The following is a 26,870-nucleotide window of genomic DNA, read 5'->3' on the forward strand; positions in this document are numbered from 1 at the left end:
GCCCCACCCCTAATCCTAACCCCTCCCCCACGCCTACTCCTAAACCTATCCATACTAGGGGGGTCATAATCTGGCAGGGGGACGAAATTCGGCACAGATGACATCACGGAATAAAGCTGCTCATACCAGCCTCCTACCTTTCTCCGCTGCCTGAGAAGACTTAGTCCAGTGCGGTGGCTACATTTTGTCATGTTGTAAATAAGACGACATCTGTATTGCGAACCCCTCCACGTTACTGTTGTGGTCTTTGGCGTATGCCTACCAACACGACGTCACTGCCATAGAAATTAACGCAGAAAGGCTATTCCGGAAAATTAAAGAGCACCACGGGACACAGTTGCGAGAGACAGTGTGGACAGTCAATTTAGATCAGATACACATAATCGGCTTTGGACTGCAGGTGAACATAGCTCTTTTAAAGCCATTCATAACTTTATGACAGTGTTCTTGTTAACTAAAACAAAAAAAAATATTGAAAAATTGAAGTGAAAAAGTATGAAAACTGTCATTCCAAACCTGTATGACTGACTGACTTCTGTGTAACACAAAAGATTTTGAAGAATGCTTGGGTCCAAACAACATCAGACCCCATTGACTTCCATTGTATGGACAGAAAAACAAAACAACATTTCTCAAAATATCTTCTTTTGTGTTCCACAGAAGAAAGTATGTTGTACAGGTTTGGAATCAAGAGCGTGAATAAATGATGACAGTATTTTTTTTTTGTGTGTGTGTGTGTGTGTGAGAACTATCATTCATTTGGCTGTAGGTCACTGCATGCTTGTTATTTTATGGAAAAAGCAGCTTGGACATTCTGCTAAAGATCTTTTTGTTCCATGAAATAAAGAAAATACAGGTTTTGGAACAACATGAGGGTGAGTAAATGATGACTTAATTGTATTTATTTTAATTTTGTTGATGGTAAACTTTTAGATTACTTTAAAATCCAAAGATGCATTTCGCATGCAATCGGAGCATTTGTTGCACCCAAAATCCCTTTAACTGTTCTAGAATCAGTTCAGAGTTCTGTAGGTCAGTGACTGCAACAGATGCTTGTGGTTCTCACCCTCTCCTGTAACCTGATCACATGTTGTTTGCTCATACTGTGGTTGAACAGTAGGCTGAATATTAAAGAAATCTGGAAGAGCATTATTTAATGAGCGTTACTCTGCATGAATGAGTCTAAGATTGTTGTATTCTGCTCAAATCTGAGCTTGTGTTCTGAGCTGCAGTCATGAGGTAGAAACAGTTCTTCAGTTGAGATCTCTCATGCTGACTGTCTTGTGTTCAGTTTATTAGGTGGTTTTGACGTGCAACAGAACACTGGGGAATGGTGCTGTTGCAATCTGTGGAAGAGATTTCTGTGTTTTATGATATAATTAAACAATTGTATGAACTCAGTTGTTGTCTTTTTGTCTTTATGATCTGCACTAAAAAATTTTTTTGATTCTTAAACCTTTTAAACATTAAAGGGTTAGTTCACCCAAAAATGACAATTCTGCCATTAATTACTCACCTTCACTCACCCGTAAGACCTTCGTTCAACTTCAGAACACAAATTAAGATATTTTTGATAAAATCCGATGGCTCAGTGAGGCCTGCATTGACAGCAAGTTAATTTACACTTTCAGTGCACAGAAAGGTACTAAAAACATATTTAAAACAGTTCATGTGACTACAGTGGTTCAACCTTAATGTTATGAAGCGACGAGAATACTTTTTGTGTGCCAAAAAAACGAAATAACGACTTTATTCAACAATATCTAGTGATGGGCGATTTCAAAACACTGCTTCATGAAGCTATGAAGCTTTATCAATCTTTTGTTTCGAATCAGTGGTTACTGCCAAAGTCACGTGAACCAATGAAATTTCAAAATGTTTCGAAACGCTTATGACGTAATGAAGCCTCGTTTACTGAAATCGCGTGACTTTGGCAGTTTGATACACGCTCTGAACCTGATTTGAAACAAAAGATTCATAATTTAAATGTCTTTAGTAGCTTTCTGGGCATTTGAAAGTGTTAATTATCAATTAAATATATATTTTGCATAAATACAACTTGTACTTTGCTCAACTTCACCTGTATGCTATGTTTTTTACCATAAATCCCTTTGTGAAAGCGGTTGCCCAATCACAACACGCTGGTCCAGCCGACCAATCAGAGCACAACATTTTCTAAAGGAGAGGCTTAATAGAGACAGGAATTACTGACAGACCAGGAAGAGAGGTGCTGCAACAATGTCGAATATGTGAAAACGAATGTTTTTTTTTGTTGAACATTTAAGCATGAAAACCTATTCTAATAGACCCCAAGTTAAAAACTCAAACTGCCCAACACACAGTCAAGCATTGGAAAAATACATTTATTTACATAAATCAACCGGAAACTATAAATTGAAAAGCCGTATCTGTACAACGCATCCATTTATACAACATACATGTTCTGTATTTGGCATTATGTTTCATCTGTACAACAGGAGCCATTATACATACCCCATTGATATTATACAGCACAATTAGATTCTGAAAAGGTGAGAATTTAAAAATCATATTTAGGCAACAGAATAACTGGTCTGCTACTGCTAGTCTCGCAGCTGGTGAAGATAAACACTATTTTTTAGCAACTACGTCAACATTAAGCATGTTCTTTCATTGTTATGCCTATCATCAAGAAGCGCTAATAATGTTCTTTAGCTCTATGGACAGATAGTACCTCGAACAGCTAATTAGGAGTTAAGCAGAGTTAAAGGTGCAGTAAGCGATTTCTGAGAAACACTGTGAAAAAGTGGATCAGACCGAGTGCCACAACACACTTGTAGCCAAACAGCAGTAGGGGGCGTGTCCACTCATGATGGGAGAGGAGAGAAAGAGAAATGGCTGAGAGACATTACAAAAAGAGAAAATGTAGGAGGAATTTCACTGGAAAACGAAGGGTTATGATCAGGCAAGAGCTTTAGGACCCACATTAATATTAGCTTAATAAAAGCTCCGGAAGGCCTGAAAACAGACACCGAGGTTGGTTGTTTCTGCTCAATACGTGAGTAACATTTGTTTTGCCGTTTCACATAACCGAGATATGCTGTTGTTGTAATGTTAGCTATAGTAACAGGACAGTTTTGAGTATCATTGTTTGTCTGGAGCTGGTGTGCTGCTGGCGACTAACAACAAACTCTTGCTTGTATATACTTGTGTACAGTGTGTTCATTTTTTTGTTATTCCTTGTCGTTCCTTCGCCATCTTTGCTTTATTTTTCGCAAAGCACTATTTTGCTTCGCTTCAGCTATGATAAAGAAACATCCACCCCAGACAGCAACATAGTGTGGCCCTGATCCCACCCACATCTGGTACATGTGGATTACACACGGACCAGATGTGGGCCGGATCTGGGCCAACACTATGTTGCTGTCAGGGACTCTGTGTGTTCATGCATTTTGGGGGCGGAACAATGAAGGGAGGGGCGTGTTAGGGTTGATTTCACATATCAACAATGTTTCTCAGAAATTGCTAACTGCACCTTTAATTACACAAGCTCTGTAAAATAAAACACCCGCCTCACTGCACACTGGAAAATGTTTCATAAATTCACACTGTAGTGTACTGTTGCTCAGTATGCCATTACAAAACAGCACTTTACACTATTTATATACCGTTTTCTCCCTATTTCATCAATATTATGGTCAAAATCAGCAGTTGCTGATAACTAGAGATAAAACAGATTTGCATCATGAATCAGAAGTCATCAAACACAATGATTCAGGAAAAAATTGGCATGTTCACCAAATACACTTGTGCATCTGGACCATGTGACCTTTAAGACACATATATTGTCGTGGTATAATAAGGCCACTATTACTCTTAAAGTTCACTGTTCTACAAGATGCCATTTATCTATTATGAAACAGGTTTAACAGCAGTTATGAGGCATCAGGTTACCATAATGTTTTAATAGAATAATTGATCGAGGACCAAACACTCAGACTGGATACAAGGCTCTTAACAGAGTAAATCAAATTATTACATGATTTCTGAATTATAAAAGTGACTCCCTGAAACTCAGACATCAACACCACAAAGAAGGAAAATAAAGATGATTGGCCGATCGAATTATGTGAAGGCAGGCAAGACGATGAATTTCACAAAAGATGTCAGGGTCATATTTAACCCCAAAATCAGCATAAAAAATTTTTGTTTCAAAAAAGCCTATTTTTAGGATTTTTTGATTTGTGAAATATTTCAAATAAAGACATTTGTAAAGCATAATTTTAAGTATATATGTAATAGTAGTATATGACGCATACTAAATCTAATTCATATTGAAACAAAAAAAAATCTAAGCAAAATATATTTTATTTCTTTAGATTTTTGGGTGAAATAAGTACATTTATTTGTGAATCACATAACAAAGGTTATTTAATAAGGTCATTACAAACGGCTTTAGATATTTATATTTGCCTTTAGTATGTAATATTGCATTTGCTAGGCTAATTGGGGAGAAATGTTTAGCAAAATTGCTTCATGTGAAACGGCACGTCGTCTTTCGCGTGTTAAGAATACTTTAAAGATTCGGTTGAAAGATAGTGATTCACCTGAACATATCTAATTCAATATAAAACAATCACTTATTAATATAAAACGTTCTTCCGATATTTATTTTTCCTCAGTCTCTTTCTTAAAATGTCAAGCCCATAAAATGTGTAACACACAACTCCCAGGTCTGATTATGTTGACTGAAATAAAGCTAAATCTCTGTTCTAACTCCAAACAGAATAGTCACATTCACAGGGAAAAGAAAACCAAATCCAGCGTTTGTGAAAATGTCCAGTAGTGTGGCGGCGCGGTAGTGTCTCTTAAAGCTGCGTGAAATCAGAATGACGGTGGATGGAATCGGTGATGAGCTCAGGCCTCGTCCAGCTCAGGGAAATTGAGGATCTTGCGATGAGCCTGTCGGAGATACTGCTGCTGCTTGAAATAGACCTTAAACGCCCCTTTAATAGCCACAAACGCAATGCCACCCTGAGAGACGGAGAGATAGAAGTCATCAGTATCATCAGAGGATACGTGTGCACATATCATAGAAATACTTTTCCACCATATTCCTCGTACCAGAATGGTCCTCTGAAGATTTGAGTTGACGCTGCTGAACATCAGTTTACCCACAATGGTGGCGATGGTGGGGAACACAAGGGCTCCGCACAGAATCCGTGTGGCCGACACGTGATCGGCCAACGGACTGGCCTCCGCCGGGATCCTGGGCACTGGGCAGCCAATACCTGCGCATGACAGAACATTTTTGGTGACAATTTCACAAAATCTTGTAAGCAATACAAGTAGATAAAAAGAAAAATCAGCTAGTTTAGCTAGTTTCCATTGTGTCATTTTAAAAATATACTGACAGTTTATTAAACTGGTTTTATTGTGTTAATTTTGTTCATTTACATTTCATTTGCAGTCAACAGAATTAAGAATTAAAACAACAGAATTGATTATATTTGTTTCTGTTGGAAGAAAAAAAATGGCAGAAAAGATGTAGACAGAAATCGTAGGTCATGGTATATTAGGAAATGTCTATAACCTAACAAAAACAGAATATGTATTTAAAATATTAAAAATTAAATAATAAATATCATTAAATAATAAACATTAAATTTAAAAGATTATATATATATATATATATATATATATATATATATATATATATATATATATATATATATATATATATATATACACACACACATACATATGTGGATATTTATAAATATAAAGAATGTCCAAAATTACGTAATATAGATACAGATGATATTATTTATATATTATAGTTTTTATTAATATTTTGAATTAGCTTTTATTTTTGCAATTTTAGTTTTCAGTTTAATTTTAGTTACAATTTTTGTAATATGTTTTTTTTTTTCAATTTATTTCCAGTTAAACTAAAAAATTTAAAATGTAGCAACTAACTGAAATAAGATGTTTATGTAATACTTCTATCTTATTTTATTTAAATTAACAAAAATGTTTTGATAGTTTTGGTTAACAATAACAACCCTAGGGCACATTTACACGACAACGATGTAGTAAAAACGAAAAAGTTTTTCCTTTGCATTTTTCGCGTACAGACAACGACACTCTCAAAAAGGTCCCTGTTCACATGGATCCCTGAAAATAATTAAAAACGCTGTATTATTCATGCCAGGCCAGTAGTTGGCGATGTCACTTTGTAAAGAAACACTACACCCCTATAGACTGAATACGCATAATGCATGACGTCACTGCTTTCACAAATTCACATTTTTGTAGTTTACAAAGAGACGACAATGGTATCAATTTCAAAAAAATTGCACTTTGAAACCTGTTTTCAAAAGCCCACAAAATGCTGCTGTCTTGTAAACAAACAGCCAAAATGCATAAAAAGAAAATTTTTAGTTGAAAACGGTGTCATGTAAATGGCCCCCTAGTCACCACTGACCTGGGAAGATACTGTTGAGGATCTGAAGCTTATTGGAGTATTTCCTCCAAAGGCGGAGCACGTAATCTTCCCAGCGAATCATCTTCCCCAGAATTAGCATAACTGGGATGGTGGGCAGGCCAATCAACAAGAAGAGAGGATCAGCCCGTTCCATCACATCCAGACCTTCCTTATGACCCACAACCTGAGAGATGGACATAGACAGATTCTTAAGGATCAAATAATGCTTGTGAAATCAGTTCAGCTGGGAGTGACGTCCCACCTGCATGACTGTCACAGCCCCGTAAGTGACGGCCGTCCAGTAAATGGATCCCACCATGATACCAGCAGCAGCAAACGGGCAGGCCTTTGAGATCAACCTGTCTGCCAGATCCAGAACATACACCACCGGCCCTGGACACAAACACACAGACTGAATTTAACATGCTCTTCTGGAATGAAATGGACTTTTGGCTAATGGAGATATTTTGAAATTCGGTGGCTTATACAAAACACTTATTTTACACAATATTTTCCCAAAGATAACTGAATAAACTTCTGTTAACCCAATATTAGCTGAATATCAGTTTATAACTGCAGATATACCATCATTCAAAAGTTTCAAAAGAGAACGGAGTGGTTTAGTTAAAATTTTCTGAAGAGACTTGATCGCTTTATATAATGAATAGATTGAATTTAGGCTTTTATTCACATATGAACATTGATCAGCGAATATAAACAAAAGCTCAACCGAATTTGCTTGACGCGCGAGACATTCTTGAGCTTCTGTTTACCACAACTGATGTGTGAGTTGATGAATGTTTATATGTGAATAAAAGCCTAAATTCAATCATATAAAGTGATTGAGTCTCTTCAGAAATTTTGGACTAAACTGCTCAATTGTTATGGATTAGTTTTAAGATCTCTTTATGAACGTTTTGAAGTGTCAAAATGGTAGTCACGTAGCTGTCAATGGAGGGACAGAAAGCTCTCAGATTTCATCAAAAAGATCTTCATTTGTGTTCCGAAGATGAACGAATGTCTTACGGGTTTGGAACGACATGAGGGTGAGTTATTAATGACAGAAATTTCATTTTTAGGTGAACTAACCCTTTAAGAGGATGAATCCAGAAATGAAAGAGGAGTGACTCTGGTTTTCCGCCTCTCCAGCAGGGGGCAGAAGGTGCTATTCTGATGTTGTGTTGGGAATTACTGGGCATTCAAAGGCTCTTCTGAATATATCAAGATTATTGATCAGAATTTGAAGTTGTCTACAGAAAGAGACGTCAATGAGAGCACACAAACTTTAGTTTAATTCATGATGACCATGTGAACACAGCATCACTTTATAGTTCCATGTGTGACCAATGATGACTAAATCCTAAATGACTCAGGAATAAAGTTTTGCAAGCACTGCAAAGTCTCACTGATCTATGCTTTATGAAACAGTCCTAAAAAGGAATGAGGAAATACTGGAGGTGGAAATCAAGGGGAAATCATGCAATATTTATTGACCTACAACCTGCTTTCCTCTCAACCTATAAATACCCTGCACTGCAGGAGATGTCTAGGACGACTCTCTGGAGACTGAAGAGGGTTTTTTTCACATTAATTTAATTTCCTTCTTTCTCTTGTGAATCATGTCTTCATTTCCCCTTTCCACATTCATCAGCATTTTAATCCATTACAACACATGAAAGCAGCTCTATCAACTAAAGAGCTTAAAAGAACAGGAGTTTAACATGAAACATGTCAGATTTCACTTAAAAAATTTAAAGAAATTAAGAAAATGAAAAAAAAAAAAATCTATTATTTTCATAATTATGAATTATAATAATTATTTGATCTTATATTTAGGCCTGGGAAAACATATGGGCTGATTGTCTTTAGTGCAAAAGCAAAGAACAAACAACTTGCATGCAAATTTGTCATCTCATCATAAAGTCCCTGTAAAGGTTATTAGAAGTTTCTATTTGTAAAATAACCTTCAACACATTAATTCAGCTCTCAAATGCAGAGCAGACACTTTTCTGTTGTGTATGTGTGTTGAGATCATTGACCCCTCTCGAGAATATGAATATGGAATATTCTGATGACAGCGGCGGAATCTGGTTGACGTTCTCTCTAGGACTGCAGCATGGACCTAATGGCTACTGGCAACAGGAAACATTCAGGCCATTTCTGCTGCCGGCCACAGATTCCATTATTAAGATCATTAAAAATAAACTCCACTTAGCAGGAATACATCTGCAGTCTATTCTCCCTGGTTTCACACCAGCTAAGCAGCTCTGCCAAAGAACTGCTGCGGAACAAGGACTTTCTGTTCCCTACAAACCCTCTCCGATGCCAAGCTGCATAAAACAACTTCAATGTGATGTCATCTCAAGCTGCACTGGACTGAAGAACATCTTGAAAGTTAATCAGGAGTATTATATTTGAAAAAGACAGATGTCCTTTCATCTTTGTACTTATGCAATTGCTTTTCTGAGCAAAGTGGCAGAACTTAACACAAAATTTAATACCCACCTCTAAAAGACCAATGAGCTACCTACCTAGGCATCATAAATAAGCAACTACTAAATTATGCTGCCTGATGAAAATATAATCACTTAGGCCAAATTCTAAGAAATAATTGCAAGTATCATATATTCATGTATATATATATCACTGATTCTTGAGATAAGGGACAGAAACATGTCTAACACACAAAAGCTCTCTTTATGTTAAAACTAAATAAATTCATCAAAATTAAAATACTTAAAGTGTTAAATCTAAAGGAAATTTTGTCAACTCCGTCAGCTTTTATTGCTCTCAAAAATTCTATATAATGTGATTTAATATGTTTTTTGCATATAGGGAATTCTTCTAATGTTGTTTCATGATTCTATTTACATATACTGTATATCTGCTGGACCTTTATCAACACTGTCAGTATTTGTCAACTCCATCAGTATTTACAGTAGCACAGTCAAAAAAACGTGAAGGTTTTTGTTAATTTTGAAAGAAATGTCTTATTCTTTTTTTCCAATTCATTGTGTTAAAATATTAAAACATCAGCTGAACTACTTGATATCATGTCTGATTTACCTAAGAACATTGGTTATAAATGTTTAATATTAAAAAAAAAGGAGGTTAGAGAATTAAGGAATTTAGGAACTGAATTGTTCATAATAACATTAACTCAAGAAAAAAAATTAGAGATTTTTTTTCACTTAGTTCCTTTATTGAAGACCATTATTACATAATTGAAGACTTTACACTGTTGTTGGATGGATCAAATTAAAATATCATGCTTTTTAATGCATCTGACAAAGTTGACAAATTAAGTTCTGAAGTGAATAAATGTACATTTTTAGAAAAAAACATTTCCTGTTCCCTTACATGGTTCATTAGCTGAGACCCTTGCCTATAAATATATCAGTTTAAAAATAATGTATTTTTAAATAATAAAAACTAAATTATAAAACATGTTTTGTTCCTTATCTCAAGAATCAGTGACATAAAAGATCAGTATATAATACACTGCTCACTGTCAGTTAAACTCGTGGGATATTGATCTGGTCAGTTAAGTATCAGAGGAGGTTGTTAATCAGTTTCAGCTGCTTTGGTGTTAATAAAATTAACAACAGGTGCACTAGATGGGCAAAATGAGATGACCCCTGAAACAGGAATGGTTTTACAGGTGGAGGCCACTGACATTTTTTTTCCCTACTCATCTTTTCTGACTGTTTTTCAGTAGTTTTGCATTTGGCTAGGGTCAGTGTCACTACTGGTAGCATGAGGTGATACCTGGACCCTACAGAGGTTGCACAGGCAGTCCAACTCAGGATTACACATCAATACATGCCATTGCCAGAAGGTTCATGTGTCTCCCAGCACAGTCTCAAGAGCATGGAGGAGATTCCAGGAGACAGGCAGTTACTCTAGGAGAGCTGGACAGGGCCGTAGAAGGTCCTTAACCCATCAGCAGGACCGGTATCTGCTCCTTTGTGCAAGGAGGAACGGGATGAGCACTGCCAGAGCCCTACAAAATGACCTCCAGCAGGCCACTGGTGTGAATGTCTCTGACCAAGCAATCAGAAACAGTCTTAATGTGGGTGACCTGAGGGCCTGACGTCCTCTAGTGGGCCCTGTGCTCACTGCCCGGCACCGTGGAGCTCGATTGGCATTTGCCATTGAACACTAGAATGGGCAGGTCCGCCACTGGTGCCCTGTGCTTTTCACAAATGAGAGCAGGTTCACCCTGAGCACATTTGACATACGTGAAAGGGTCTGGAGAAGCTGTGGAGAATGTTAAGCTGCCTGTAACATCGTTCAGCATGACCGGTTTGGTGGTGGGTCAGTGATGGTCTGGGGAGGCATATCCATGGAGGGACGCACAGACCTCTACAGGCTAGACAATGGCACCCTGACTGCCATTAGGTATCGGGATGAAATCCTTGGACCCATTGTCAGACCCTACGCTGGTGCAGTGGGTCATGGGTTCCTCCTGGTGCACGACAATGCCCAGCCTCATATGGCGAGAGTATGCAGGCAGTTCCTGGAAGATGAAGGAATTGATACCATTGAATGGCCCCTACGCTCACCTGACCTAAATCCAATAGAACACCTCTGGGACATTATTTTTCGGTCCATCCGATGCCACCAGGTTGCACCTCAGACTGTCCAGGAGCTCAGTGATGCCCTGGTCCAGATCTGGGAGGAAATACCCCAGGACACCACCCATCATCTCATTAGGAGCATGCCCCGACGTTGTCAGGCATGCATACAAACTTCATTGTTTTACTTGTTTTTTTAGTTGTACTGGAATCAGCTGTGAGCATTACTCAAGTCTTGTGTAGTTAACATGAAGAGCATTATGTGATTGACCATTAACAGAGATGATGCCCATTAAAGGTGCGTTCACGCAATGTCGTAATTTTCGTAATTACGAGATTTTGCTTAAGAGCTCAGAGAAATATGTCTGAATACATGGTATTCGAAAAACAGTAGGCAAAACGTACCAAACCTACTACTTTCAGTGAGATTCTGAAGTTATCCTGAGTTATAAATGGCAGTGAAGTGATGCAACTGACACCGTAGGTTACACGACAACATGGCAAATGAATTACATCCAAATTTCACACGCATTCATACTATATAGAACATACTTTTTTAAGGGTCGCAAAGTGAGTTTCAAGTCAAATGTAGTAACCATGCGATTTCGGACACAGCGAGTGTAAAAACACCTTACTAAGGTTCGAAACAGAGCCCGTGTGTCTTCATCGAGTCTCTGTCTGAGCTGTCGACACAACAGATCTCGTCACAGAGCAGGATAGATGCACGTGTGGAAATGTGACAATAACATTAAATATACTTCAATTACTGCCTAACTGCATAACTGATTCCATGTAGAGAAAAGGAATTAAATTGAAATCTAAATCACTTGGAGGTCTGAAGGCTTTATATATGAAATAACTCTAGATGGGTTTAATGGAGCACTGCATTCACCAAGATATCACTCCTTATTATAACCTAAATATAAAATCCAGGAAACTGAGAGCAGAACATGAACACAATGTGTCCTATGAAAGGAATGAGAAAGTGTTTGTGAAGTACTGCACTGCATTGTAAGACAGGTAGTATGTGTCCTGTCTGTCTGATGTGAATGGATGTCCTCATCTTTGGGCTGCTGAAATCAGACAACTGAATGTGCCCCATCAGGATTTTCATCTTTGTTACCAACAGTACATGAAGATCTTATGAAAAACATAAGTATCTTCCTCTTCCTTCTGTCATTATCTTCCTTTAGTCAAATCAGCACACTCTTGTTTGAAATCTCTAGTCCAGGGGTGTCCAATTCTGCTCCTATAGAGGGCCACTGTCCGAAATCGCCCCCTATACCCTCATTCACAATTCCCTACATTAGTCTACTAATATAGTTCGCTTAAGGGAGTGAATGAAAATGAGTGATTAAATTCGAACACTGAGTCTGTCGCTTTGGCGTAGTTTGTGCTTGCTCTTTAATAATCATTTGAAACTTAACAAACTGGCAGCTCCAGTAGTAAGATGAAAAGATTTATGTTGAACTCTGTCATGGAAACTATGTATACAACTAAATTAAACAATTTAATAATCAATTAAAAGGGAATTTATACCTGTATGATATTACGCTGTAGCCACATTGGACCAAGAGTTTGGAAAATGGATGGATGATTCAGCTGTGGGCGCCATCTTCTGGTCAGACACAGGAATTAATTCGGTGCACGACTCTCACAGTGCATTATGGGTATTCCCTAGCCAGTGAGCATACATCAGTTGGACACTCGTTATTGCAGAGCATTGTGGGACTGAATGAGAGCACTCGATAATGTCCACTATGGTTTCGTACACCACCACAAACGGCTGTCCCCTCAAATAGTGCCCTATTTAAGGGTATAGGGGGGCGATTTCAGACACAGTCATGCAGAGTTCAGCTCCAACCCTAATTAAACAGACCTGAACCAGCTAATCAAGCTCTTACTAGACATACTAGAAACTTCCAAGCAGATGTGTTGAGGTAAGTTGGAGCCAAACACTGCAAGACAGTGGCCCTCCCGGATGAAGGACACCCATGCTCTAATATGTTTCTCCTCAGCTACAGCAATACTATTCTCACTATATTTTATTCTTTATTTTAATTTAAATCGCATTTATTGCAACAAATCTCTGTTGCATACGTTTATCTTTAACTACAGACTATCATTAGAATAACCGGCTTAGTAATTAACTGAATTAAGTCTCAAGAACCTTTAACACAGTTGCTCTCTAAACTGCAAGTCTTTCCTTTCAGTCATGTCCTTAAAATAAACCCTTACTGAGTTGTTAACCAACTAACCACTCTGGCTGATACAAGCTCTGTTTCAAAACCTAGCGAGCCAACTACCTAGACAGCATTGTAGGTATCAATGATGCACTCAATGGTATGTTGTAAGATATGTTGTTTTGCCAACACTCTAGGGCAGTATTGAATATTTCTATTTGAAGGCAATCCCAGAACACAGAGGGGAAAAGTGAAAGTAAATGTTATAAATATATTTACACAACCATTCAAAAGTTTGGGGTAAGACTTTTGCTCACCAATGCTGCATTTATTTGATCAAAAATACAGTAAAAACTGAAGTATTGTGAAATATTTTTACAATTTTAAGTTATTATTTTCCATTTTAATATGTTTTAAAATGCAATTTATTCCTGATGGCAAAGCTTAATTTTCAGCATCATTATTCCAGTCTTCAGTGTCACATGATCCTTCAAAAAAGCTAGTTAGGATGCTAGACTGTAAAGCAGTTCACTAGGCTTTAGAACAGACTAAGCAGTAAATTCAAGATTGATTTATGAATTGACCAAATCATTAAAAAGAATCGGTTAAAAAAAAAGAACAATTCACTGTTCACACAGCATAAATTTTGCTTCCCAGTTTTTCTTGGACAATTCAGAATGCAAGCTCACAAAGCAACTAAAATATGAAATTTTGCCATGGAAATTGAGCAGTGGTGCAGGAAACCCTCATATTCATGAGCTATGACATTCATCTCTCTGTCTGACTGCATCTGTCTGCCTCGCACTTGTTCCTAAAATTTGAAAGTTGAACGGGGAGCATGATTGGTGCAATTTCACAGCCGGCCACAGTCACCCTGACAACCATATCCCAGAATAACCCTATCGCTGTGGAAAGAGAGCGAGCGAGATAGGACGACAGACCGGCCCTCAGGAGATGCAGTCTGAGGAAGATTATTAGCACAGCGTGAAGAGAAACTAATGCTGTTATACTCTCTAACCTGATCAATTTACATAAGAGATGAAACACAAGAGGATGAAAAATGACATTTCGTTTTATGAGCAGCGGATTACTGAAATCACAAGCAAATCCTCATCACCAATATCAAAAGAGGGATTTCTCTGGAACCAGGATTGACCTACTAAGTATAAAAAACATGCAACAATTCATAACTACTGAAGTGACATTTGATGAAGCTTGATAAAGTCTATGAAAGCGAAAGTATGTCAGATATGTCAAGAATTTTGCCTGTAATGCGTGGCATGTGAAAGTGAACAGTTTATTATATTCCCATTAAAGGCAGGGACAATGTATCGAATATTTTCACTTTCAACTTGGCCATTAACCTTGTTCAACAATCCTTCCTTATCTCACAACATGAGAACAGCAAATCAGCATATTATGATTTCTGAAGGATCATGTGACACTGAAGACTGGAGTAATGATGCTGAAAATTCAGCTTTAAACTCAAAGGATTAAATTACTTTTTAAAATATATTCAAATAGATATCAGTTATGTTAAATTGTAATAATATTTCACAATATTACTGTTTTTACTGCATCAAATAAATGCAGCCTTGGTGAGCATAAGAGACTTCTTTAAAAAAATATTTAAAAATTCTTACCAACCCCACACATTTGAACGCAGGTAATAGTGTAAAACTTATTTAATCTTTAACATGTTAAAGTGTCACCACATCATCAAACGTAACTGCAAAAACAACAGGTTTCCTGAACATACAGTTGGCATACTGTATATTAAACACTGATACAGGTTTTTAAGAGCTGCCATACCAAGCTTAGGGAACACGATGAGGTACTCAGCATTGCATTGTGGGCAGGCGACACGTGCGGTGCTGTTGCCCCTCTGCTTTTCATCAACCCAGCGCTGAAGACATGACTGATGAACCCACTTAGTTGAACCACGGCAGCGGCACGGACGCACCCATTCTGCCGTACGGTCATCCTCATCTGTGGCAAAACACACCCAACAACTCCTGTAAAACACACATACAAAAAAAACAGAGAAACATGTCAGAACTTGGCTTGCTGTATGTTCCTATTATGATTCAGGGCAAAGTATAAAAACATAAAGGTGAGCAGAAAGTTTGTCATGTAACTGTGTAAAGTTCAAGGCTCCATGAGACTCTTGAGTTATTTTTATAGTTCAACTCTTAAAAGTATCGAGGGAAAAAAAGAAAACTGCAGAGTAAAATGGGTCAGTGACTAAGCACAAATGAAAACGAGATCTTCAATGAACTCCACTTCAAAAGAAGAAAAAAAAAAAACCCATTTTATCATTCAACAACTGAACATTTCCAAATCAATTTACTAGGGTTTTAGTGAATTAATTACATAATATGCCAATTAAAGGTTTAGTTCACCCAAAATTAAAATTATCCCATAATTTACTCACCCTCAAGCCATCCTAGGCGTATATGACTTTCTTTTTCAGCCTAACACAATCTGAGTTATATTAAAAAATATCCTGGCTCTTTCAAGCTTTATAATGGGAGTGAATGGTACCCAAGATTTTGAAGCCCAAAAAAGTGCATCCATCCATCATAAAAGGCCTTCTGAAGTGAAGCGATGGGGTTTTGTAAGAAAAAATATCCATATTTACTTTATAAACTATAATAACTGGCTTCCCACAACAGCCGTACACGAGTCTAGTTTCGGCGGAAGAGTGACTTCTGACCCGACGCATGACGTATTGAAGGAAGCACAGAGGAGAGAGCAAAACAAAACACCGGTCATTAATTAGAAGTCTAAAACGGGAATTTCAAAGGAGAAATGTTAGAGGATTTCGATATAAGAAAAGAGGAGCTTAAGTTTGTTGCACAGCCCTATTTGTTTGAACCGCAAGAGGAGTCTAAGCTTACGCTACTTCTACATCCTACATACGCAGGGTCAGAGGTCACTCTTCTGCCAGAACTCGACTAACGTACGGCTGTTGCCGGAAGCGTTATTTTAGTTTATAAAGTTTTAAATATAGATATTTTTCTTACAAAAACCCATTGCTTCACTTCAGAAGGCCTTTATTAACCCCTGGAGCCATATGAATTACTTTTATGATGGATGGATGTGCTTTTTTTGGCTTCAAAATCTCTGGTACCATTCACTTCCATTATAAAGCTTGGAAGAGCCAGGATATTTTTAAATATAACTTCGATTGTGTTTGGATTAAAGAAGAAAGTCATATACACACCTAGGATGGCTTGAGGGTGAGTAAATTATGGGATAATAAACTAACTCTAGTTTCTAACTATTACTCAAATTATCACAATTGCATGCATAATCACTTATGAGCATTTTTGCTGAGAAAAGCTCGCAAATTAAAATAACTTAAAAACAATTAAGATCATGTCATTTCATTTTTTATATTATTGTAGCAAATCACTGAACGCACTCTTAGAAGAAAAGGTTCTATATAGAACCTTAAAGGCTTCTGTCAGGCACTTCATATGTATATAGAACCTTTTAATGGTTCCCATCATGAGATCATTTTATGGATTTAGTTTTAAGTGATTCATTTTGAATTCATTTTTAATTTTAATTAAATGTTATGAATTAAATAGCTTTACTTTATCACTAGAAAAAAGTTAAATAACCTGTTAAACATGAAAGCATTATGCATAAGACATTTCTCCTTATATAGAGCCTTTTTGGCATAAAGCGTTCTTTAAAATTGCGTCAAGAACCTTAGGGTTCTATATAGAAACGCATTAAACCCTTTTTTCTAAGAGTGCAGACAAAAAGATTCTTTAGAAGTTGTTTCTTTTGTTGTCCAGCACCACAATAACAATGTCAATCCAGTGAATAATCCATGCCAAATCTCTCAGAGTTTCTGGAGGAGAGACAGAGACTCTGCCGTTCTCTCAGGTTCCTGCGCCAGATTTTCCGTTCTGTCCACTTTTGAATAAAACATGAGGGATGAAGAGCTGCTCAGGTGACTGAGATCAGTCGTGTGCTCCTGATCATGAACCTCCTGTAACCATCAGATGACAATCACAGACCCAAACAAGAAAGCCTAGTTTTGTAATTTCATGTACTTCTTCATCTTTAAAACATGACCTGGTCTCAATTTAAGAGAGTGTAATTTTTCAGATGTTAAAATCTCAGAGAAATCTACAGAGAAATATTTCTGTTCTGATTTTTTGGCTGGAAAAAAATCTGGTAACATGTTACAATAAGGGTTCATTTGTTATATAATATACATAACGATGAACAATACTTCTTCAGCATTTATTAACAGAATGGCGATTATTGGCCGGCTCCTGCGTCAGCATCACACGCATGTGTCGTCCTGCTCACGTGAACAGCGTCGGCCAATACTGAGCCTGCGTTCTGACATAGAACACGGAAGCGCTGCACTGTGCTTATGTCAACAGCGTAAGAGAATGACATGGAAGAGAAGAGATTGTTAAATAAAGTCACTATTTTTGTTTTGTTTTTGCGCACAAAAAGTATTCTCGTCGCTTCATAGGTTGAACCACTGCAGTCACGTGGACTGTTTTAATAATGTCTTTAGCACCTTTCTGGGCCTTGACAATGGTAATAACGTTGCAGTCTATCGGAGGCCAGAAACCTCTGATTTAATCAAAAATATCTTAATTTGTGTTCCCAAGATGAACAAAGGTCTTGCGGGTTTGGAACAACATGAGGTTGAGTAATTCAGAAAATCATTTCAGATTGTGTCTAGATGTATGATTCTCTCCTGACAGCAACAATCATAGATGAAGAACAAAAGACCGGAAGAAAAATAAAGGGTGACGAAAAGAGAGGAGCACTTCACAAGATCAGAGCTATGGACAAAAGACAGTTCTCCGTGTTTCTTAGGAATCTGCTTCTCCTGTTCCTGTAACCCAGCCTCCATCATGACAACCATCAGAAACACAATCATTCTCGTGAAACCCAAGACATCTTGCCGTCGCCCCTCACTCAAACACACTACGAGCGGTGTTCATTAAGGTGTACCGTCAAGGTCAGACAACCCGATTATCAGCTAATAAACAAGGTAAAACAAATTGTGCTGTGAAACAGAATCTGATTTAGGCTTGTTTGCCTTCACTCAACGGGGGTAAAGTTTCAAACTACAGGTTATATTATCTGCAGTAAAATACACACAAGGTATGACATATGATAAGATGATGAGATTTTTGTGTTTTGTGGGAGAAAAAAAATTATTCACAGATACATCATAATTCTTTCACTAACCACAAATAAATAAATAATAACATTTTTAAATATACAAAAAATAAACAACTTAAATACACTATACAAATAAATAAACTACTATTAATAAATAAATTATTATAAATTTCTCCTACTCATTTTTATGAGAGGACAGGGTTCAACAAAGCATTTTGTAGTTACAATTTTTCCTTTCTTACTTGTAACTTCATGATTCTCTGAATCAAAGTCGAATTAAATAGAATTGAATCATGAGGAGTCGTTAAAAGATTCTAATATTTTGTGGCAATGAAATCTAGAGATCATAAACCCTGTTCTTCAGGAGTGCTGACTTCTGTTCAAATCAACCGATTTTTACTATAATGACATAAACACGCATTTATTGCAGCACTTTATCACCACACGTGCAAACATAACTTGAGAATAATAAGGCTAATAAAACTTTGACTTTGTCCAGCTGAACAACTGTGATCACATTCTGTTGACTGTGAAGGAACTACTTTTCAGCACTGTTTGTGATTATGTTTATGATGGTTAAAATATCTCCAATATACCGGACCATTTCCTGTTAAATCATGTGAACATTCCAGGAACAAATGCTGCAAAAAGCCCTCTTAGATGCCCAGAAAGCAGGCTTCTCGACTTCTAGATTTTCATGACTACTTGAATTCTTGCAGAATATAGCTCTAATGTCTATAAGATACCATCAGGAGGTCAGAAAGTCGATACCACTCACCTTTCTTTACATGTTAAGAGCCCGGTTACATGACACAGAAACACAATCTATACAACAGCGAGGGGGGTCTCTGGAACTGATAACCCTGATAATAGTTTAAATATCCTGAACTCTAGAGTCCTAACACCGGCTAGTATTTCAGACAGGATGAGTTTTCATGGATTTCAAGTGGCTAATTTTGCTACCGTTGACTGATGTCGCTTTAAAAACTGGAATGATTCTATGGAAGCTTAGATGCTTGCTTTTGTGGAAGCAGTTTGTGGAAAAACTAAATGTCTATTGTTAAACACTGAGCAAAACTCTTCAGTAAACCCCAGCCCAAACCTTAAGTGTGAGCAATAGCATCAAAAAGAAGACCAACGGTGTGCTTCACAAATGATACAAAGACAAATTCTCCTGCATTTTCTCATTGCTACACAGGTCAGACTGTATTTAAAGAGGCATTAAAACCTCGGCACAATGAGTTTATTCATCGGGCCATGGTCACGTGACTGTGGGAACCTAAAAGACCTTCCAGCCAACAAGAGAAAGTTCCATCACCAGGGAACCGACAAAGAGCTGAGCATCAGAGGAACCGCTGAGATCCAAGCCGTTTCAACTACATATAGGGCTGTCACGATTATGACATTTTGTCTGGCAATAAATCGTCATATAAATGACTGCATTTAGCCATTAAATTGTATTTTTATTCATACCATATCAGTTAAATACATAATAATGTAACAATTACACTGAACATGGAAGCAAACATATGATTACAGATGATACAGGGTAGAAAAACAGAATATTTTAACAAGATTAAAAATGTATTAATAATATTAGGCTAATAATTATATACATATACTTGTGGCCAAAAGTGCCGTCTGGCCAGCTGACATCTTCACCCTTTATTCAAATATTATTAATTTGTTGAAGATTTTGTAAGCATATTGCTTAGTTTTGCTTGGAGTCAGTATTTTCCCTTATATTTTGATGTTTTAAAACTTGTAGGGTCGTTAAAAGCAAATATCCCATCTAGACATCACGTTTGGCCACTTCTGTGTGTGTGTGTGTCCCATATTCGCCTATCTCAAGCCCAACAGTTTTAAACAGAATTATAATGTGATAGATTGTGAATAGTTTACAGCTGGTTGCACCAGTTGAACACCAGCTACATTGGAGTTCATGTAACTTCAGTCACTGTTTTCCAGTAACGCCAGTCATCTTGAACTTGTGATCTATATTTGTACTTGAGGGGGGGTCAGATGTGGCCTACTGCTGATCCATAAACACACACTCTCTCCCCCGCGGTCAAAATCACAAGACCCATCCACGAGATCACGTTTCACCAGCAAACGCATAAAGCCAGGAGAAACAGGAATTCATACACCACACAAAGTTACCAGCATTACTAAGAAATCCATATTTCTGTTTTAGTGCAATAGTGAGTTGCATTTCACTAAACAGCTATGGATACTTAAAACTACATTTATATTTGACATGCTTAAAATACAATAAAACAGAAATCCTTGACAGCAATTTCCTGTTAAAAATGGGACTATTCCAGGATAGTGCAAAAAAGCAAAAATAACAGTGCACAACAAGAAATTACCCAGAAAATAAAACAACAATCCATCCAACCAATTCCCCATGGACAAAATTAAGCCAGCCTTACATTTTTTTCTTGTTTGAGAAACCATTTCAATCGAATATACATCACAATAGGGAAGAAAAGACCATCGCAACTTCCGTTTCATGCCAACTTTAAAATCCTGCGCATCCTGACTCCCAGAAAATGCATAAAGCCAGCCGATCACATGCTGTTTCTCAAGTGTTTATTAACCAACATCACAAAACCGTGAACATGAGAATGTGTTGTTAAATTATTGAAATATTAACCTAAAATCTCTAATAATAAAGCAAAATTTCACCTGGAAGTATAATGCTGTCATGGTATATTCAGGGGCCGACACCATTTTCAATTAAAAATGGAAAACTTTTTATGCGTTTACACGACAACAGCGTTTTGGGGGCCTGAAAACACAAACTTTTGAAAACGATATCGTTATCGTCTCCATGAAGCATGCAGTCTATAGGTGCGTAGTGTTTCTTTACAAAGTGACATCGCCAACTACTGGCCTGGCAACATAACGTTTTTAGTCATTTTTACAACACCGTGTGAACGGGGATCATTTCGGCAACGTTGTCATCATGTAGGCAAACTTTTCAAAAAAGCAAAGGAAAATATTTTTCATTTTTAGTACATTGTTGTCATGTAAACGTATCCTAAGACACCAGAATATTATAGAAATTAGGGGCGGGGCCAGTAAGTAACCACCAGGGGCACCTTAAGATAACCAAAGGCCCCTGTACTAGAGCATTACAGTAGACCCCCTGCCCCAGATAACACATTTTTTAGCTTCAATAATTTGTCGAAATTTATCTTGTCGATAACATTTTACATTAACAACACTACACTGTGTGTATGCTACAAATATAGGTGAATATCCAAATTCACTCTTTGCCAGTAGGTGGTGCTTGTGGAACAGCAGAATTATAGCTGTTACACAAACAAAGCAGCAGTTATAAAAACGTTATTATATGCATTATACGGAGGTAATATGAACAGAAAACGCCATCAAAACTTTCCTGGCTGAAATGTGAGTTTACAGGTACCGCTCCATGATATTAATACCATGAACTAAACAAAATATTTATTGATTGCAAACTGCTCTAAAAGCGCGAGAACGCGCAACACCGCCACGTCTTTACTTTGAAACATGCAGTGCTGGCGTTTATTTAATTAAATCATAGCCATTTCAAGTTTAATTATCACATTTAAGCAATATTGTGATTCCTGTTTTTCCGTCCTCAGATTTAAAACCTCCTGAAATTAAAATTGAGACTTTAAAGCATCACCGATGGAACACAGTGACTGGATCTAAAACCTTCAGATGACACGCAGATTATGTCCACGCGCAAGTTACTGAACCCTGCGTTCAGCGCAGAGCGGCTCTCTCGCACTTTACTATGGCACAGAAAACTAGTTGTCCGGTCTGGTTCCGTTCACAGCAGGGCTTTGCCGAAAATGCAGTTGCGAGTCCTGAAAATTACGGGTATGTGGGTTCGTTTATAGAATGTTGTCACTGCAGCAAACTCCCATACATACAAATATTAATTTACGAAATAAAAGTTTCGTAAAGCCACTAGGCGCCTTCCCAGTGTACGCACCTGGGCTTTAGCCCCTGTGCGTTAATGCGCCCCTGGCAACCATTTAGCAATGCCCTAGCATCATGGTGTCAGTTTTGCACAAGCATTTTCTTCAGAAAATCTAGTAGAATATCAGAAATTAGCATAGGCACCATGCAAACCTGTATTTTATTTACATTCAAACAGAACAGAACACCAAAAAGGTCCAAAAAATGCTGGATTGCTTCCAGACACCTTCAAACATGACTCAGAAACACATTTGAAAAGACAGCCTACTTTGTCAATGATGATGTGGAAACACATCAAAGCTGTGCCTAGAAAAACAATAAGGCAGAGAAAGTCAGGTTTAAAAACAGCCAAAATAAATGGAGCCAGCTTTCTGAAAACCGACGAGAACAAAAGAGGGTGATAGAGTGTCTGCCATGTAAAGGTCAGACAGGATTTAAGCATGACCCCATCTTTTCAACCAGCGCAGAGCTGCATTGCAGAGAGAGCAGCTGCGGGTGGCAGGCCTCGATAAGACCATGTGTGTGAGTCTGATAGAGCTGCGCGCTGGTGTACGGCTATCTGCTTCCACACAGACCTGTGAAGGTTGTTGCCTCAGTGACGGACATTAGAGAAGGATGCAGGATCCATTTGAGAGAGATGAGAGCTTTCACCATGACAACTGACACAGATATGTCTACAAACAGCCTAATGTGCCAATAAACCACTTTACTAACATAAGTCCAGTACTTTCCTCTCAAATATACATTTACTTGGATTTAAACAGAAGAATGAGCAGACAACATGTTCAAAACTCACATTGCTTGGTGGAATGCCACTAGCTGCATGTACACTACTATGAAAAGGTTTGGGGTTGCAAAGATTTAAAAACATAATATCGTGAAATAGTATTACAATTTAAAATAAGTGTTTTCTATTTGAATATATTTTGCAATATAATTTATTCCTGTGATTACAAAGCTGAATTTACAGCATCATTACTCCAGTCTTCAGTGTCACATGATCCTTCAGAAATCATTCTAATATGCTGATTTGGTGCTCAAGAAACATTTCTTTTTATCAATGTTGAAAACAGTTGTGCTGCTTAAAGGATTAGTTCACTTCTGAATGAAAATTTCCTGATATTTTACTCACCCCCATGTCATCCAAGATGTTCATGCCTTTCTTTCTTCAGTCGAAAAGAAAAGGTTTTTGAGCAAAACATTCCAGGATTCTTCTCCATTTAGTGGACTTCACTGGGGTTCAACGGATTGAATGTCCAAATTGCAGTTTCACTGCAGCTTCAATGAGCTCTAGACGAGGAATAAGGGTCTTGTCTAGCGAAACGATCGGTCATATTCTAAAAAAAATAAAAACTGAATATACTTTTTAACCACAAATGCTCGTCTTGCACTGCGATGTGATACGCATTACGTTGAAAGGTCACCTGTAACAGGCGGAAGTACCGGGGTAGGGCAAAAAACTTAATTTTCTCCTCCAACTTCAAAATCGTCCAATATCATTGTTTTACATTTTTTCGTAAAGGGCATTTGGCTTAATCTTTGCACGTTCGCTTTGTAGACACTGGATCTGTACTTCCGCCTACGTCACTTGTGACCTTTCCAACATGATTACATCATGCATGCGGATCGCAGAGCTAGTGCAAGTCGAGCATTTGTGGTTAAAAAGTATATAATTTTTTTTTTTTTTTTTTAGAAAATGACCGATCGTTTTACTAGATAAAACCCTTTTTTCTCGTCTGGGATTGTGCAGAGCGCTTTGAAGCTGCACTGAAACTGCGATTTGGACCTTCCACCCAGTGAACCCCACTGAAGTCCGCTATATGGAGAAGAATCCTGGAATGTTTTCCTCAAAAACCTTAATCTCTTTTTGAATGAAGAAATAAAGACATGAACATCTTGGATGACATGGGTGTGAGTAAATTATCAGGAAATTTTCATTCAGAAGTGAACTAATCCTTTAAGGTTTTTGAGGGAACCGTGATGCATGTTTTCTTTGATGAATAGAAAGAACAGCAGTTATTTGAATTAGAAATCTTTTGTAACATTATAAATGTCTTTACTGTCACTTGTGATCAATTTAATATGGAAGCTTGTTTTCACCATGGAATAAAAATAAAATAAAAAAGGAAATTGTTTATATCTCTCTATTCAGATTTATAACTCCCAATCGCAAATGTCAAAATTCTGAGGGAAAAAAAATTTAGAATTGTGAGATATAAGCAGAAAAAAGTAAACTCAGAAAAAAAATGTATTTATATCTAGCAATTCTGACTTTTTTTCAGAGAATTATGAGATATAAAATCGAAATTCCGAGACAAAAAGCCAGAATTGCGAGATCACAATTACCTTTTTTATTTTTTTATTCTGTGACGGAAACGAGCCTCCATAATTCAATGCATACTTGCTGAATAAAAGAAACAATTTCTTTAAAAAAATAAATAAATACTGACCCCAAACTTTTGAATGCAGTCCATGCATTGCATGCTAACATATAAAAGTTTCCAGCAATCTTTCTGTCGAGTGGAAGGACAGATCTGCTCGAGTGTGTCCCATCAGCAGGCCATTGCAGTTATCTAGTTTATTTTGCAAGCGCTGACCCTCTGGCAAACAGGACAGTCTCAGTGGAAAAACATGGACAAGGTCAGGAAACTGAACAGCTCGACTCCACGCAGTGACCCAATGCATAATTACTGAAATGAGAACTTGTCCACGTCATTTACCAAAAAAATTCTCCTATATTTAGAAAATTTGCAATTACAGGGAATATACAATAGTACTGTTTATTTATGACCCATGAGGGTCAATCTGTAAAAACTGACCACAACAACAGTGTCATTATAAACTTCTCCAGGGCACACTGTCCTCTTTGTTGGGTTAATTAAAAGTAAAAGCTCATAATACTCAAGATCAAATTCACACAAATTATGTGTCAAAGAGCTTCTTTTACCATGGCGTGAACCTTAATGAAACCATCCAGTGACCTGAGCAGGTGTGCGAGTCAGATCAAACAGGCAATCAAGCCTCTTATGACTTAAGCTGTTTTACTATTAAAGGGATATTCTGGGGTCAATACAAGTCAAGATGTGTCAGTGTTGATTAACGCAGGAAATAATCAATCATTTCACAGTTCTTAAAACATACAACAACGCTAATGTAATGAGCATATTATGAAGTCAAAATGTGTTCACATACCACTACTTTTCAACTCCTGTAATGACTATGTAAACTGGTAAACCCAGTAATATTTGCAATCACATGACATGTGCAAAGATAACAAAAAATGCTCAGCCAAGATTTACATCTATGCATATCCATAAGTAATCCCACTGCTTAAGACAACTTAGTCAACTTTACAGCGCAAATAACATAAATGATTTGTATATGTATAAGCACATTATAGCTATGACATTACAAAATGCATTTATGCCACATTCAACAGAAAACAACAGCATTTCACAGTTAAAGTAACTTATTTAACGTACTGCTCGCATTAATTGCTCTTAAATAACAGCCATTCAAGAAACACTCATAATTGTCAATTATGTCTTTTATTATAACTATTATTTTCTATAACTCTTAGTTTGTCAATAATAATAACCATTTTAATAATAAGTATTGGTAATACTAATAAAAATAATTATAATATTAATTTTTTTTTATTATTTTTTTTTTTATATCATTTTTACAACCGATAACATATTGTTTTTCAGACACTTAAAAATCAGTATGTTACCGGTTGCAAAAATGAACAGATTGATCTTTAGAGCAGGGGTTGGTAAACACTTAAGTATCTACAAGTAGGCTAAATAAACAAAGAAGTAAAGGACTGATTCAAAACAAAATTAAAAGGCCAATTCAAGGTCACGCCCCCTCGCTAAAGACGTCACATCATGTAGGTAACACTTATTAGCATCTCTATTTAAGAGCATAAACGCTCTAAACCGGTAAGCAATCACTCGTCAGCTACTCTAATTGTTCGCTAAGAATATTTATATGTGATTAAGAATATTTATAACTCATAAAAGCCTATAAATGTATCTGTACTGACAGGCTGCTATGTAGCTGACATTAGCCATTTGTTTACATTCTATTTCTTTCACTCACCTGTCCACAATCTGCTGCATCACAACCGCTCCCTCGTCTGCCATATTTACATGAGTCCGCACTCTTGATTACTGACTGAATACTAAACTATTATAATAGTTTAATAATTTAATGATAGAGATTTAATCGTCAGGCCGCAGTGAATCTTAACGCCGTGTTAAACACGCATATGAATACCTTACTGACATCAAGCAATGGCTGGAATCCGATTATAAACCATTTAAATTAATTATTACACACTGATCTATTAATGAATATTCATAAATGTCTGTATTTCCAGAAACACGCAGTGACTCCATTGACTGCGCGTGAGAAAACGCGAGCGGTCGCAACACTGCGCTTGTGCGAGCGTTAACTTTACTCTCGCGAGGCAACAGATGCACTCTGGGGCGTGTA

At 37.2% G+C, this 26,870-nt stretch overlaps 1 protein-coding gene across 1 annotated transcript; it reads right to left on the bottom strand.

The window, feature by feature from the left end:
* Positions 1-2,344: 2,344 nt before the first annotated feature.
* Positions 2,345-26,812, bottom strand: marchf5 (membrane-associated ring finger (C3HC4) 5). Its single transcript, XM_051917437.1, has 6 exons — positions 26,475-26,812; positions 15,039-15,241; positions 6,729-6,859; positions 6,467-6,650; positions 5,104-5,270; positions 2,345-5,013 (listed from the first exon to the last, which is right to left on the bottom strand). The coding sequence occupies exons 1-6, from the start codon at positions 26,516-26,518 to the stop codon at positions 4,897-4,899; spliced, it is 846 nt and encodes a 281-aa protein (XP_051773397.1). The 5' UTR covers positions 26,519-26,812; the 3' UTR covers positions 2,345-4,896.
* Positions 26,813-26,870: the final 58 nt, after the last annotated feature.

This window comes from Ctenopharyngodon idella, chromosome 13 (assembly GCF_019924925.1).
Source record: "Ctenopharyngodon idella isolate HZGC_01 chromosome 13, HZGC01, whole genome shotgun sequence".
Lineage (NCBI taxonomy): Eukaryota > Metazoa > Chordata > Actinopteri > Cypriniformes > Xenocyprididae > Ctenopharyngodon > Ctenopharyngodon idella.